At 36.7% G+C, this 16,736-nt stretch overlaps 1 protein-coding gene across 2 annotated transcripts in view; it reads right to left on the bottom strand.

The window, feature by feature from the left end:
• kcnh8 (potassium voltage-gated channel, subfamily H (eag-related), member 8) overlaps positions 1 to 16,736 on the bottom strand; it is a 74,967-nt gene that overhangs the window by 24,648 nt on the left and 33,583 nt on the right. For both annotated transcript variants that reach the window (XM_067426333.1, XM_067426334.1), the window contains exons 4-7: positions 16,331 to 16,461; positions 16,005 to 16,239; positions 15,085 to 15,242; positions 8,075 to 8,279 (exon numbers count right to left, since the gene is read on the bottom strand). In XM_067426333.1, the coding sequence (XP_067282434.1) occupies positions 8,075 to 8,279; positions 15,085 to 15,242; positions 16,005 to 16,239; positions 16,331 to 16,461 (729 nt within the window). The remainder of the gene's footprint in view (positions 1 to 8,074; positions 8,280 to 15,084; positions 15,243 to 16,004; positions 16,240 to 16,330; positions 16,462 to 16,736) is intronic.

Raw genomic sequence — 16,736 nt, 5'->3', positions numbered from 1 at the left:
AGAATGTGGTTTTGCATTGTCTTGTTGAAATATGCATGGACGTCCCTGGAAAAGATATCTTCTTGAAGTCAGCATATTATGCTCCAAAATCGCTATGTACTTTTCAGCATTAATGGTGCCTTCACAGAAGTGCAAGTTACCTTTGCCAAGGGCACTGACACAACCCCATACCATGACAGACCCTGGCTTTTGGACTTGTTGCTGGTAACAGTCTGGATGATCCTTTTCTTCTTTGGTCCGGAGCACATGGAGTCCATTCCTCCCAAAAAAATACCTGAAATACTGTTTCATCTGACCACAGTACACATTTCAACTGTGTGATGGTCCATCCCAGATGCCTCCGAGCCCAGAGAAGTCGACGGCGCTTCTGGACACTGTTAACATAAGGCTTCCTTTTGGCACAGTACAGTTTTAACTAGCATTTGTGGATGTAACTACGTATTGTGGTACTTGACAAAGGTTTGCCAAAGTAGTCCAGAGCCCATGTGGTGATATCCCTTATAGATGAATGATGATTCTTGATGCAGTGCCGCCTGAGGGATCGGAGATCACGGTTGTTCAGCTTAGGCTTGCGGCCTTGTCCTTTACGCACTGAAATTCCTCCAGATTCCTTGAATCTTGTAATTATGTTATGCACTGTTGAATGTGAAATATCCAAATCTCTTCCTATCTTTCTTTGAGGAACATTGTTTTTAAACATTTCATTAATTTTCTCACGTATTTGTTGGCAAACTGGCGATCCTCGGCCCATCTTTGCTCCTAAAGGATTAGATCTTTCTTGGATGCTGCTTTTGTACCAAATCATAATTTCAATCACCTATTGACATCACCTGTTTCAAATCACATAATTATTTAACCCTTTTACCTCATTACTAGCCCTAAATTGCTCCTGTCTCAACTTTTTTTGAAATGTGTTGCAGGTCTGAATGACAGGAAAGGATGCATATTTACAAATGACATGAAGTTGACCGGACAAAACATGAAATATTTTGTGTTCATATTGTCTGCAATGAAATACAAGTCAAAGTAAATTTAGAAATCACTACTTTCTTTTTTTATTTGCGTTTTCCAAACTGTCCCAACTTTTTCTGATTTGGGGTTGTATTATTTATATATACATTATCCCGCAAAGTCTATCTTAAAGGCAGTGTATGTAAGATTGTGGCCAAAACTTCAACTTCAGCTGCAGCTACAAATATTCCTGCTGGATCTGGCAACCTCGAGTCAGGGGGAGGGGGAGAGGGGATACACCAATCTACAGTCATTTGAAAGTGATTGCAGTACCAGTTTTGGCCACAATCTTACATAAACTTTTTTTAAATTAGGCTTTTTTTATTAAAAAAATATATAACAAAAACAACCAATAAGAATACTATTAAAGCAGCACCAGGTAACTTTTTATCCTTAATAATATATTTTCAAGACTTTTGAGATGATACATCAACTTACAATAGCTTGAATGGTCTGTATCGTTTTTAATTAACTTTACTTTTAAACTTCAGGTTTCGGGTAGTAACCCAAGAACAAAAAGAACTACAAAATACTTATACGTGGCATATACATATACGCCACTTCCACCACCACCTACACTTCCTTAAATTCGGACATGCGAGCCCAACTATCGTTTGTTTGCCGGATGTTATAGTCATGTCTTGTTTATTTGTCTTGCCTCAAGCTATAATGCAATTCGATTTTTCTAATTTGCAGATTCATCTATGGTAGCTTGATATTATAATTTTGATGATATATGGTTATATTACCTACCACTCAAACATTGAATTAAAGTATATCATATAGATTCTGTAAAAGGGTAACCAATAGACTAGGCTACTATAATGACGCTGGCTTGTAAACGTGATCATTTGGTGTTTGAAAAAAATAAAACCTATGAAATTATATTCATATGATATGCTGAAACATATGCCCGTGGAACCTGGGATGAAGACATTCACACGTGACGCAAGCAGAACAACTGCATGTGAACTCCTCCTGCAGTGTTCAGGGCTATCAGGGTTGTCATGTCAACAGATGCACTTGAGCATCCCTGATGTAGGATGACAGAATTTATGACATTTACATTTACATTTATGAATTTAGCAGACGCTTTTATCCAAAGCGACTTACTCAGGAGAACAGGAAGCGATCCGTCAAGAAGAGGCAAAGAAACACAAAAAGGGCCCCAAACACCAAGATTTGTATACCGCTCAGAGTAGCAAAAAACAGAAAAGGGAAGAAGAAAAGAGAAATAGAGGAGGAAAGAAGTTTTTTTTTTAATGTAAGATTAAGTGCTCATGGAAGAGATGAGTTTTTACCTGTCTTTTGAATGAAGCGAGTGATTCTGTTGTGCGTATGGAGGACGGAAGATCATTCCACCAACCAGGAACAATGAAAGAAAAAGTTCTAGAGAGGGTTTTCATGCCTCTCTGTGATGGTACCACAAGCCTCCGCTCATTAGCTGAGCGAAAGTAGTGTACTAAAGTAGTGAAAGTAGAAAGTAGTGAAAGTAGAAAGTACTACTGAGATGACAGTAGTAAAGGACAATACTGTTTCTCAACTGTAGGGGGACCCCGAGAGCAAACCTACCTGGTGCTGCTTTAAAGTACCGGATCGATAAGCAATATCATTAAGAGGTGGTTAATAATGGTTTTAATACCATTAAAATCTTAACAATACCCATCCCTAAGCACAACTGTTTTCAGTTTTGGGTCACGGGTGATCTATGTATGTTTGGGTGGGTTTCCACCAGTTTTGTTTATTTTCTTGTGTTTTTTTATTTTATTTTCCTTGGTTACTCAGGGTATGCTTGTGTATTTATACGGTGTACTAAAAGCGTTAACACGGATCTGCGAAAATAACTAAAAAGCCTTTATAATGGATACCAGATCTGTAGTTTGCGATGTAACTTTGTGAAGAAACACCCTGTGAGCATATAATACACATGCATGAGCTTACTACACATGCGCATAATGTCACCGTTTTTACAAAAAAAAAGTTGTTGTTTACATGGAGACGATAATGAAGACATAGTTTTCAAAAACTTCAGCATATTAGAAATCAGCATATTAGAATTATTTTTGAAGGACCATGTGACACTGAAGACTGAAGTAATGATGCTAAAAAATGTGCTTTGCCATGACAGAAATAGATTACCTTAAAATATATTAGGATTCAATATAAGTAACTAAAATGTTTAAATATTTCAAATATTATTTAAACATTTATTGTTATCAAATATTAAATATTACAAAAAGGTAATAATGTCATTGTTTTGCTGTATTTTTTTATAAATCTACTTTTGTCTTATTTGTCAATTTAGAAAATCTTTTATTTTATTATTTTGTTGCTACATTTGACAACATTAACAACATGAATTAAATAGTTGTCCATATGGCAAACATTTTTTTTAAAAAGTGAGTAAATAATGACAGATTTTTTATCATTATTATAGCACACAAATACCCCAAGTTTAAATCACAAAACTTAATAATTGTTCACAAAACTACATTAACACATGTACTGTAATGTTTTCAAACTTTGACAGGTACTGTACAATGTAAACACCCTGAATAATATTCATTCTGCACCTAGGTTTCTCAATCTGATGCATCACTGTACCATGGTACTATCACATTTGTAATTTTTTTTGTAAAGACAGACTTGTGCACATGAACTGATTACATGAAAACCAGAAGGAACATCTTGTGAACCCCAAACAGTTCTCCACTAACAGCAGTTGTTTAGAATTCACACCAAGGCAATTCATCACACAGTTTGCCATCTTCATGAAACAATTCTTGTGTTTGCTGATAAGCAGCGACCCATCAGTTCTCACATACCACACTATCTAAATCAGGGTACCAGAGAGGAGATTCCAGCCCAGTGTTGCTATAGTAACTGCCCATCAGAGCAGGGCGGGGGTCAGTGATCGGATGCTGAGGGGAAGCAGCAACTTTCCACCAATACTGATCGGGGACCGGGCGGTGGGAACGCTGGTACTTTCACAGAGATCTATCATTATGGACCTTAGAGCAGCACACTGGGCCTAATTACAGCCCCTCCTGCAGTTAAGATGGAAAGAGAGAGGCCCACGGCACGACGTCTGGGTGAATCTTGTTTGCCGTTCATACACTCTTTCACTCACTTGGCTGCTTGCTGTCCCTGGTGTATTCTTCCTATCTTCCTCCTCCACTATCACTGTCCATAACACCATCTAACAGTGTCAGGCTTATCATGCTTCTTCTGTATCTATAAAGTCTGCTTCCCATTCTCATTTGATGCCTTCATCATCGGTCTCTCTTTCTCTGTCTTGCTCTGTACGCATCAGATTAAATCCATTCATATTATGTTCATAATGTGACTTTTACAAATCCATTACAAACTGGAGAGCCAGACTTAGGTTAAATCAATTAACACACTGTCGCATGGTTGCTGTGGTTCAATAAATAAAAAAATTAAAAAATATTCTCAAAATGAAAAGTCTGCTTTACTCCCCCTCATGTTGTTTCAAACTTTAAAGGGGTGATGCACTGAAAAATCAACTTTCCCTTGAGCCTTTGATGTATAAAAGTTCATCATGATATATGAATATCCTGCACGTTTTAGAGCTGAAAACATCCTTGTTAGTCAAAGAAAGCTTTCATTGACACCAGGCCCAGAAAACGAGAGTTTTCTCAAATATATATCAATCAATGACATAATACAACAGGGAAACGCCGCCTCAACAGATAAATATGTACGCCTGCTTCTGTATCCCTGCCCACCGACTCGTGGAGCTAAACGGATCGCCCTACCGAGCAATAAACATTGCCGAAGATAGCAAGATATTGCACTGTGCCTGGTTGCAGAAGAACAGTCCCTGCATAGGCTTCCTTCATATTATAATATTAGGAATGAGTGAACGTTTGTTTGCTTCATTTTACTGCGGAATAATTTGTAAATAAAACATAGGTTGATACTGGATTTGCAGACATATTGATATTAAAACACAATGTTGTGTCTTCTGTATTGGATCCGACAGGAATGGTGCAACACACTTATGTGAGTAAAACCTGTTTTTTATGTATATGTGATAGTATTGCATTGTTACAGATCGTTTTGATTATGTGTATGTGTCTAACAGAACATACCTTATCACGCTGTCACAGGGTGGAGAATACTTTATTTGTTGGTTCATTGTGATTCGGAATCAGACTCGGAGATGTAACGTCATGGGCCAGGGCTCGCAAAGCCAAACGTAACGGGGCTATGTGTTTTCCAGATGGGCTACCATAACAGAAGCCCGTCGGCAGGCCGGTGAATCTTAAATAGTGAAATAATATTCCTTTCTTGGCTGTACCATATGAGCTACTGAGCAAGTTTACTACTTCAGAAAAGCCATACATATATCATAAGTGGTCTCAATTTTTTTCCGGAGCTGTATACATAAGTGATAAACATGCCTGAATGAGAAAATAGAGAGTGGGACGTGCTTGATGTTGAGCACAGTAAATTGTAAAAAAGAAATCAAAGCAGTTGGGGCTTATGCTAACTGACACAAAGCTGAAATGTGCACACAGAAAGCTGATAACATCACTGTTTTCTCCAGAACGACTGTACAGCCAAATCTAATTTTGTTGCAATATTATCCTGTTTAACACTGTGAAGCTGCTTTGACACAATCGTGATTGTAAAAGCGCTATATAAATAAAGTTGATTGAGAAAGCTGCCTCTCTTAGACAGCATGCAATAACAAAATTCAGAACGTGTATGATAAAGTTTAATAAAGTTATGAAGTGCAATAAGCAGTGAAAAAAGAAAGAATGAAATCGACTTCTCTCAAACAGTATCCGATTGTGAATTCAGTTTTGAGCTATATCATACAAATAAATAGTAAAAAAATCATATATTGTGATTTCTGGATTTTTTTTAGATTATATCTCTCACAATGGACATGCACCTACGATGACAATTTCAGACCCTTCCATGATTTCTAAGTGGGAGAACTTGCAAAATAGCAGTGTGTTCAAATACTTATTTTCCTCACTGTAACAATAACAATTTGCACGGTTTGATGCGATATGAGCTAGGTGATCATTAGATTTAAATCACCACTGGTAGCTTGATTTATTTTAATGCTTTTTTTCTCAGTTAGTCAGAACAAAAGTGGCAGAAATGTTACTTGTTCAGATGACATTTTGCAGGTTAACGAATATTTTGGTCATACTTCCAAGACTAGAATCTATGATTCAGCAGTACAGTATCAACATCAGTGTGGTGACTGACAGCCAGCCAGCCACACAAACTCTCAAAACATTAGATTTATCCGCGGTGAGGTGCCGTGCCAATGCACAACCAGAGGTGGTAAAAGTACTCAAAAGGTATACTCGAGTGAAAGTATATATACCTAAATAAAAAAATACTCCAGTAAAAGTAGAAAGTCCTCCATTCAAACATCACTTGAGTAAAAGTACAAAAGTATCAGATTTAAAACGTACTCAAGTACCGAAAGTAAAAAGAAAATATTCAAATTAACTGTAAAATTTGTAAATATCAATAATTAAGCAGATAAAATCTTTTGGGACTGATATGCAATGCTTTAATTGAACAAATGATAAGATTAGATACTGCAATTAAGAATTTGTTAGATTTGCAATTAATAAGAGACAATTAAGGCAGTATAGGGGTTAAACTTAAAATAGACATGTTCCATAACATTAGCTCCATAAAACAGATGAGGAGCAAGATACTATTAACTCATTCAAAATTAATTCAAAAGCCATAACCACAATGACATATTACGTAACAATTAGTTAATAGTCATGTGCCTCAACAAGTAAAGTCATAATATAATTTTGCCAATTGTTATGATTAATGATTAATTAAACAGACAAATGAGAGTCGGAATGCATGGCTTTGAATACATGAATTTACATTATTAGTTAATGTAATATGTTATTAGGGAATTAATGATGTCAATAGCAATTCATATATTACTTAATCTATTAATCATAGAGAATGTTCATTAGTTGCTGATGCAACAATCATTAATAAATGGTTTAGTTCTTCATTAGTAATACATTAACTCATGATTATCTGTGCATTAGTTAGGCATGAATTATAATAGTGCACCTGTTTTGTAAAATGTTACCGATGTTTTCATAGTAAATTGTGTGCCGCAAAATATAAAAGTTGGGGAAACATTGAGCTAACGTTAGTGTGGCAAACCTGACTTGTCAGCTTTTCCAAGTCTATACCCGAATGGATCATCCATGACCGACCAGACCGGTTTGGAAATCAAGTGTAATAAATACTTAATACTTGGAAAGGGCATGGGGAAATGTATTGGAGTAAAAAGTAAACTTTGCCTTTAATATTGTAGTGGAGTAAGAGTAAAAGTAGATGCAAATAAAATATACTCAAGTAAAGTACAGATCCCCCCAAAAAATACTTAAGTAAAGTATCAAAGTATTTTTACTTGATTACTTACCACCCCTGTGCACAACCTACGTAAAGATAATAATTCCACAAATAACTGCAACTGCAGGTTTCAAACAGAGATGGCGACAAAGAGGCAAAACTTACGGACTGCAGCTTTAATATGTCTTTGCTCTATTTTAGTCGTCCTACTGTCAGTTTTTTTTTTAACCTAATACAATTTTTAAAAAATAGAATAAGTAGCTATATCAAGATATATATTGTTATCATGAAATAAAATGTATCAACTGTGAAATAAGATTTTGGTCATATCGCCCATTCCAGATGCAAATGTCAAAATGTACTAGTTTAGAAATCATGCACTATGCACTTTAATATCAGTGTTGTGCACAGAACCACGGGAAAATAAGTCTTTATAAATCACTAATCAGCCCCTGTAATCATTATTTGTGTGAGCAGGATTAAAAGTTGTTGGTGTTTTACAGACATGAATCGCATATGTACGTTTTTAGAGTTTTCCAAAAAACGTAGGTAGAAGAATGTTTTCCATGGCCCTATGTTGGTTTTCTCTCATATATATATATATATATATATATATATACACATATACACTTTCTTTCCGTCTATGAGTCAATGAGTACATTTTGTGTTCCAGTCTCACCTATATCCCAGGTGTCTGCATTGCTCTCCACCTCCTTCTTGCCGATGATGTACCAGATGCAGGCCATCCAGTGAGCCAGCAGTGCAAACATGGACATGAGCAGGGTCAGCACCACCGTGCTGTGCTGGGAGTAGCGGTCCATCTTCTGCAGCAGGCGCAGGAGTCTCAGCAGGCGCACGGTCTTTAGCAGATGGACCACTGACACCTGGTAGAGGGGAAAGGGGAACTCACATTAACTGTCGAGGATTTGCTCTGCTTGCAAGTGCATTTGAGGACTGAGAAGGGCAGTTGCCTGTCTTGTTAAATGATAGATATAGTGTGGTGCATCCAAAATCAGTTAAAACCTAATTAAACAAGACAACGGGATAGAAGTCCTTAGATTCATCAATAAATCTTTAAAACTACAGTGGTAGTACTATGGTATAGTATAACCACAGTATAAAACATTATGTGTTTTAGAAAGTAAATACAGAGGGGAACAAACAATAAAACAGTTAGCAAACACATCTTCTAGCAGATGTTTAGAGGTCACAAATGTTTTGCATAATGGTTTATCACGCAGCCAGGTACGAGAGCTCTGAGACAGCTGGATTAAAATATTTAAGAGATCATCGTTAGACTGAGAGACATTTAAGCCAATTATAGTGGTATAAAACATCTTTTCTCTCTTCTTCTCTCCGTCTCAGTCATGCAGAACCAAATGTTCTCAGGTGAGTGGAAATATACCGCCCACTAATAAACAAGACGATAAACCACAAGAAATTGACTGCAGTTGTGGGATATGAAGTATAAACATACCAAAAAAACTGACAACAAAACAGGCTGCCTAATTATATATTTTGTCCAATATAACAAGCATTATCTTCCTGTTGTCTGAAGGTCTGACTGTGTTCTCAGTCACTGTCATGCTGTCAGAAAATAGACAAATGTATCATTAAGGGTAAAAACTCACATAAAGCACTAGCTACTTGCTTTTGAAAGAAGTCTCTTATGCTCACAAGGTTGCATTTATTTAATTAAAATTCTAATCTAATCTAATTTACAGTAAAAGCAGTATTATGCAGAGCTGGGTAGTAACAAAGCACATTTACTTTGTTACATTTACTTGACAGTTATTTTGTAAAATGTTTACTTTTAAGGACAGATATAAATGTAGGTACTTTTACTTTAACAAGAGCAATAAAAAGCCATTTTACAAATGAATCACTATTTTTAATTGATTCTGTTCAAAGACCAGTACGAACTCTGAATCATCTGAAGCCATTTTTCAATTGCTTTCACGCTCCATTGGGTGAAGTGGCAATGGACATAAAATTAAAAGCAAATCTGCAAATGCATCCTATTATTTGCCAGTGATGAAAACAAGCGATGAATTCCACAAGTATAGCTTCATTTGATTTAAATTCATAAGGCTAAAACATTTTACAAACAAACCACGATAACAGCCCTACAAAGTATGTAGCATTTTTATTTGGGACATATATCTTAATTTATACATTAAATTAGCTACCATTGTTCACAGAGTATGAAATGAACACCCGCTGTCCCATGGTAATTCATGGGTATTGCACAGTGGTGGCACCTATGACCCACAGTTAACCAGTTTACACACACCTGATGAAATATACATTTGATTACATTTTGGAGAACAGAGATGGAAGATCTGTCAATGTGCATTTGAACACTGTTTGTGCTAATATATATACATATATAGTTACAAAGTAACTAGTAACTAACTATTTGAGTAGTTTTTCCTCTGAATACTTTCTACTTTTACTTTGATTAAATATTTCTATAAGTACTTGAGTACAGTTTTTGGATACTATTCACCTCTGGTATTTTGTAGCATAAGTATAGTTTAAAATCAATTTTTGATTTCAATATACAATATATGTATTTTGTTCCTGTGATGGCAAAGCTGAAAAGCTCTGTGGCGAAACTAGCTGAACCAGACTGAATAGCTCCGACCATGTAAACGGAAGTGTTGAGGTAAACTATTGGCTGCCTACATGACTGTTATCATGGCCATAGCCATCTATGAGGTCGCCGTGGTCCAGACCTCTATTTTTCTGAGGAGTATATAATAAATTGTAAAATAGTTTCACCAGATTAGGCGTAAATAATGAATGTGGGAATTAATTTATTATTTCCCTAGCGTTCGTAGCCCTCAGTGAATTAACTAAATACTTAAATGCTTAATAAAATATAGGCTAAATATCAGTTGACCCTATGTTTACTTTCTTCACAGACAGATGAAAAATGAAAAGACTATCGGTCAAAACTCAGCTTTAGGATGGTAAGAAACAGGGCAAAAGAAAGACACTGAGAAAAAAAGAAGAGTGAAAGAGTGATGGAAATGAGAAAGTGATGAAATGATGCATAATTTACGATAATTTACTGCCCACTAACATGGTTTTAAAAACAATTTAATTCTTTGGGGGGACTCGTTGTATCTCTATTGATGATTTTGTTTTCTAAAAATACAAATTATTTCTGTGGTTATGTGAATTTACATTGTGAAAAACAAGGTTGTGTTCCATATTGTGGTGCTTAGCAATTTTAACATAGTATCGTCATCATATCAGTGTAGATGTAGATGGACCTAGATAAAACCATTAAAATATCAAGTAAATAAGTATTGCGATAGTTGGTGCCACAGTGAAACTCTTATCCCAAAATGTACTGCTATACCATGATACTCAATATGTTATCCCACCGTGAGTCGTTTTTCCCTACCATAGTGGGGGGAAAAAAATAAAGTGCTAGTCAATGGCTGTCGAGATCTGCTTGGTTAAAAGAATTCTTCTAAATATCTTTCTTTGCGTTCAGCAGAAGAAAGAAATGTATACAGGTTTGGAACAATTGAGGGTGAGTAAATGATGACAGAATTTTTTTATTTTGACTATCCCTTTAATTTATTTATATAAATGACTACAACAATAATAACTATGACAGGTAAGTACTGTCACGCCCTCACAGCCGTCAGGCACAGCCATGCCCACTCGTTCACCATCACCGGCATTCTGAACACCTGGGCACCATCACCAGCCACCCTATATGAACACTCCTGACCTTCACATTCACCGTCTGGTCTCGCACCGATCTACCCTTGACTACCTGTCCTTCCTAGAAGCCCTCATCATCCATCCTCTTCGTCTTCATCCTCCTCGTCTTCATCTTAACCATCATCGTCCTTCGTCTGTGTGTCACAACCCTTCTAAGTATCACCTGTGTCCGTAACTCTGTTAAATAAACTTTGCACTAACACTTATCCATCTGTGTCCTCGTCTGTGTCTGACAAGTTACTACACAACTACACAATTTAAGCAGTACTTTTAAGTACATGTTCAGTAGTTCATCAGTATTTATTTAATTCATTTACAAAGTAAATATAAATAGTGTTACTGAAATATTTATGCTAAAACGTATTGTTACACCCTGCAGACATGTTTTTCTATATATATTCAGCAGAATGGCCTCAATAAATTCCTTTTATGTGTAATGATTTATATGTGTATTATAGCAGGTTTAAAGTGAACGAGCAAGTGAAAGTTTTAAATAGCCCATATATATTCCATAACTATATATTCCGTATGACTACATATATAAAAATAACACTTTGTATTAACCTGAACATGAACTTTCACACATGCACACTACCAGGTCTGTAACAGATGCGTGCACACCGCTATTAGATCAGTTTGTCTAAAGCTTCAGGCAGTAACAACCCAGTAATATTCATCACAGCCTCTCTTATTATAATCAGACAATCCCTATGAGAAGCAAGCCGTCCACGTCTCTGCAGCATTAAATAATAATCCATGTTGTAATGGCCACAATCTTTCACTTGACAATCAAATATTAATAAACATCAAGAGATCATGATCTCAGAAGCAAAACCAATGAACATTCATGTCATTAGAGAAACAAAAAGGCTGAACTTAACAGCTGGTTGAAAATTAGATAAGGAGGGTGAAAATGGAGGTGGAGAGGCTAAGGCCATGATAGGGCTCATACTGAGCTTCATGTGGTAATGTGTCAAAGTGTATTAGAAAACTAAATCACTCATACTGCTAACAATGTGTAGGTGGGTGAAGAGGAAAGGGAAGTGATGGGAAAGAAAGTGTAGAGTAGAGAGAAAATGGAAAGAAAAGGAAGGGTCAAAAAAGGGAGAAGGAGAGGAAAGGAAAAAGAAACAGGCATGGACAGGAAAGGGAAAGCAGAAAGGAGAGGAAAGAAAAATAAAAATAAATAAGCATGGACAGGAAAGGGAATGGGGAAAGGAGAGAAAAGATCAAGGGAATAAATGGAAATTGATTAGGAAAAGAGGAGATAATAAAGGAACAAAGAAAAGAATAAAGGAAAAAAGTATAATGAATAGGAAAGAAGAGGAAAAGAAGAAAAATGAATAGGAAGAGTAAATAAGGCAATGGAAATAGCCCAGGACAGGAAAAGAGAAAAGAAGGCATGAAGAGGAAAAATAATGGAAAGAAGCAGGAGAGGAAAAGGAGGCAAGGAAAATTGACAGAATAGGAAAGGAAAAGGAAAGAAGAACAAATGAGATGAAAGGAAAAGGACAAGAGGGCTTGTGTGTGTGTGTGTGTGTGTGTGTGTGTGTGTGTGTGTGTGTGTGTGTGTGTGTGTGTGTGTGTGTGTGTGTGTGTGTGTGTGTGTAGTGCAGCTGAAGGGCAGATGTGAAAGGATACCAGAGGAGCAGAGGTGCGATCTGTAATTGGAGCAGATTTAAGGGAACATCTCGGAGACAAGGTCTGTATTACAGCAGCACTCAAGCAGAGTCCACTGCATTTCACTCTCCTCTTAATAAGCCTCAGTGGATTTCAAGCGTTTTTCGTTATGTTTCGCTGTACAGAGGGATGCTGGGTTTCATTACTGCATGTGTCATCAGTGTAAGTGTGTGTGTGTGTGCCAGTGATCGATTCCGCCAGTCTGGATTGGCCAGAAAAGCTGACTGTCTTTTCCTGTGAATTAAAAACCAGGAGCCTGTGCTGTGACCCTTGATTTGTAGGGGAGTCATCAGAGGCAGCGCTAGCCAATTTCAGAGCCTGTTATACATCTTTATTTGTACCTGAACCCATGATCACTCATTAAAAGTTCTACATCCATGATGTCATCAAAAGGAATTCACAGTCCACCCACTCAGGGTCACCCAGCAGAGTGCCAGTGCTCAATATTTTGTTTTACACTTAAGAAAGTGCAAAACAAATCATTGAGCTAAATACAGTAATAGAGGGGTTAAACATATCTGCATTTTAGTAGAAGCCCATACTAAACTGAAGCAAACATTTACATGGCCACAGATTAAAAAATACCAAAGATCTATGCATGCACAAGTGACTAGAACCAACTGCGATTTGCTGCTTTTTGCTTGTCTCTTATTAAAAATTAACTAGAATTTTTTGCTATCAAAATGTTTTCATCCCCATGTTGAAAACATCTGTTTCAACTGATCAATGACTGCAGTAGATTAATTTGATTTAGTCTCTGAGGTCTGTCAAGGGGACATGCTTTTTTGCATTACATTTGAAATTACCTTTATGCCAAAGTAATACTTCCAGCCCAAATCACCCTTCGCCTGGAGTTTGATTGACAGGCGATCTGACCAATAATAATGCAGAATAAATGTTTTTGTCTAACAAAGCAGTCAGGAGAGTTGGTAGATTGATGTTTGTGGACTTAACCATGAAAAAAGATGTCTTTCTGCAGTTGAAACAACATTCCCTCCGATGTTCATTCATGTTTATTTGGTGCTATAAATTAGTAGGAAGTAGGAAGAGATGATCGGTTCATGAGCCGCTTGAACTGAGGGGCTACAGCGATCTGTCATCACACAACGAGTCACAAAATGGTATTTATTGTTCAAATTTCTATAAAAAAAAAGTTGAGACTATCAAAAGTAACCTGCTCTGTCCTGTTTGCCGGCGCATTGTCAGTGTCATCTGTCTCTCGCATTTTCCACTGCGTGAGAACATGATGTGTGGTGTGAGACCACCATGGCTTGTCAGATGTAGCAACAGTAGGGGTGGGTCTTTGCCAAGGGTCAATTTATGAGCGACTCACCGGGAATTCTTCCGATTCTCCCTATGGCCACACCAGGCCTGGTAGGAGCTAGATTTTAAAACCACATTAATCATAAAGGGGCAGGGGATGTAAACAAAGCATGATGTGCAGTTTACATACTGGATTACCAAACGTGATCAAAAGCAAAATTGCAAAACCAGGCCCAACTGCTTTTATGGAAAACTTTATTTAGATGTTAAACGCTAAATATATATATTTTTTCTTAATGAAAATAGTTTAAAGAAAATATGTCATTAAAATACAACCAAGCCACAGAACTATGTTTATAATTTTTAAAGCATGGAATGCGAGGTAAGACCCTTTTAGAACAAAAAAATCAATAAACATTTATATGAACATTTAGGTGCAAGTTTTATTTTTTAATTTGTTAGGTTTATGTTTGCAGTTTCTGTGTGCCTTTGTTTTCTATGTTCGAGCTTTTTATTTATTTATTTTCCATGGTGAATGATTACTTGATTGATTAGTCCCGATCTGTGCTTTAATTCTTTTTTAGTTACTCTGTATATATAGCCCTCAGATTGAGATGTTCTTTGTTCATTCTAGTGTTGCTTCAGTGTTTAGTTATTTTAACAGTCTCCTGTGTTCTCCTGTTCTCCTGCATGTTTGTTATTTAGTTTGAAGAGTTAATAAATGTGTCTGCTGCAATTGCATCCTGCCTAAACTACTCTCTCACTGCAACCACCACTGCGACAACTCTAGAATCCTGGCAACTCGATCTCTAGAATATGCCGCTTATTTATATTTATGGAAATGTAAAATGCTGGCACAGAATCTATGTGTGCCTGCTTTTTTTGCAAAATCATGTAAATGTTGTAAATTCAAAATGCATTTGAAAGCTGTAAACAAATCTTCCCACAGATTCTCCCACCCCCAACATCAGTTATAATTTTTGGAATATATGCATTACTCACCACACTGACTTTGAAAGCGTAAAGGAGATCAAAAGGCAGAGCAGCAACCAGGTCGATGATAAACCAGGTGGTCATGTAATGGATGCAGATCTGCCGCGCGTCGAAGATCACCTGCCCCGACTTACTCACGTACGTGGTGCGGAAACTGAACACGATGTCTAAAGCGACAGACAGAGTCAGCGTCTTCAAAAAAATACACTATCAGCATAATATCAATGAACGACGTGTCCATTGAAGCATTTATAACACCAAAAAAGCTTTTCCATTAGCTATATATCAAGTGGAGTGTTATCACAGACTACAAACAGGAAAATGATAAATGATTGTGGTGTCACTAAATGTTAACACAAAGCGTTTCAAATAGAGCCCATATCAGAGTCACAAAGCCAAAATAACTTTCAGAAAACAGTGTTAAAAGGAAAAGACAAAAATGTAATATAGTTCATCTTGCTATTGCATTAAACTCAAATCAATAACATACCACACACTTGTTCAATTTTAAACCATATGGAATCAACATCCTTTACATGTTGTTCTAAATTGTGAACTATCAATTTTGAACAAAAACATATATTTACCTAACAAGGATGCAGGGAAAGGAAACAATTGTGCAATTGTAGGAAGCATGTGTGTTCCTTGTAAGTTCAGGTAAAACTCCAAGAGATCAATCATGGAGAAAAACTCAAATGGCAGATGTTTTGTTTCTGTAAAAACTGCCCTTTCAATTCCAATTAATTATTTTCTGAAATAATTAAGTGAATGATATGCTGCCCTATGGCAAAGCTGTACCCACAGAGGGTTAATGAAAGATGTCAAAGAGCCTGATTTAAAGACTTGATTACAATCACATGTAAAGTTATAGATGTGATGGAGAAAAGATAACTTCATAAATCATACAAACTAAATATATATTCTCTTACCAATGATGAAGAGAATCTCAACGGCAATGTCAGTGACGGTGGTGCTACGTGTCAAGTCTTGATCTCCAATAAAACAAACGTTGTACGGCACCGTCACGGCGACATAGAATGTCGCCAGTAGTATTAGCCAATCCCAGCCGGCTTTGAAGGTGCTGAAGTGGAGGAGAATGAACTTGGACTTCTTGGCATCAGCGACCTTATATTCAGGGAGAGCCGGCGGATCACCAAACACATTCTAGAAAGACAGAGAACATATGCTAAACTGGTTCTGTTTGATCTTTTTGTTTCTGTATATTTCTATATAAATTTTTTTTGAATGGTCTCACCTTGTTAAGTTTGATTTTACTCTGTTTCTGACGGTTGTGCAGGTGCCCTGAAATGTGGTACAGAACTGTGCTAGATCGCAGCCGAGTGGAGCCAAACGGAGAACCGCCCTTGACCTGCTCGCGGCGACACTCTGAGGAAAGGTTGGACTGTTGTTATGAAAGTCAAGGGCAATGTGGGATACAATCCATCAAGAAATAAAAACATGCTGCACAAAATAAATTCCATTAATACATAAAAACAAAGGACACAATGCATCTTTGTAGGTATTATCCCTGTGGTACTGAGGCTGTTTTTTATTTCTTTTTTCTTTTTAAAATTAAATTAAAAAAATAAGAAAATGTATATTGGAATTTATACTTAAAATAAAGTAAGACTTGTTCCTCTAATATATGGTCAGTAACAAAA

Source organism: Pseudorasbora parva, chromosome 19 (genome assembly GCF_024679245.1).
Source record: "Pseudorasbora parva isolate DD20220531a chromosome 19, ASM2467924v1, whole genome shotgun sequence".
Lineage (NCBI taxonomy): Eukaryota > Metazoa > Chordata > Actinopteri > Cypriniformes > Gobionidae > Pseudorasbora > Pseudorasbora parva.
The sequence above is the reverse complement of the archived record's forward strand: the minus strand, read 5'-3'. Positions and strand labels throughout refer to the sequence as shown.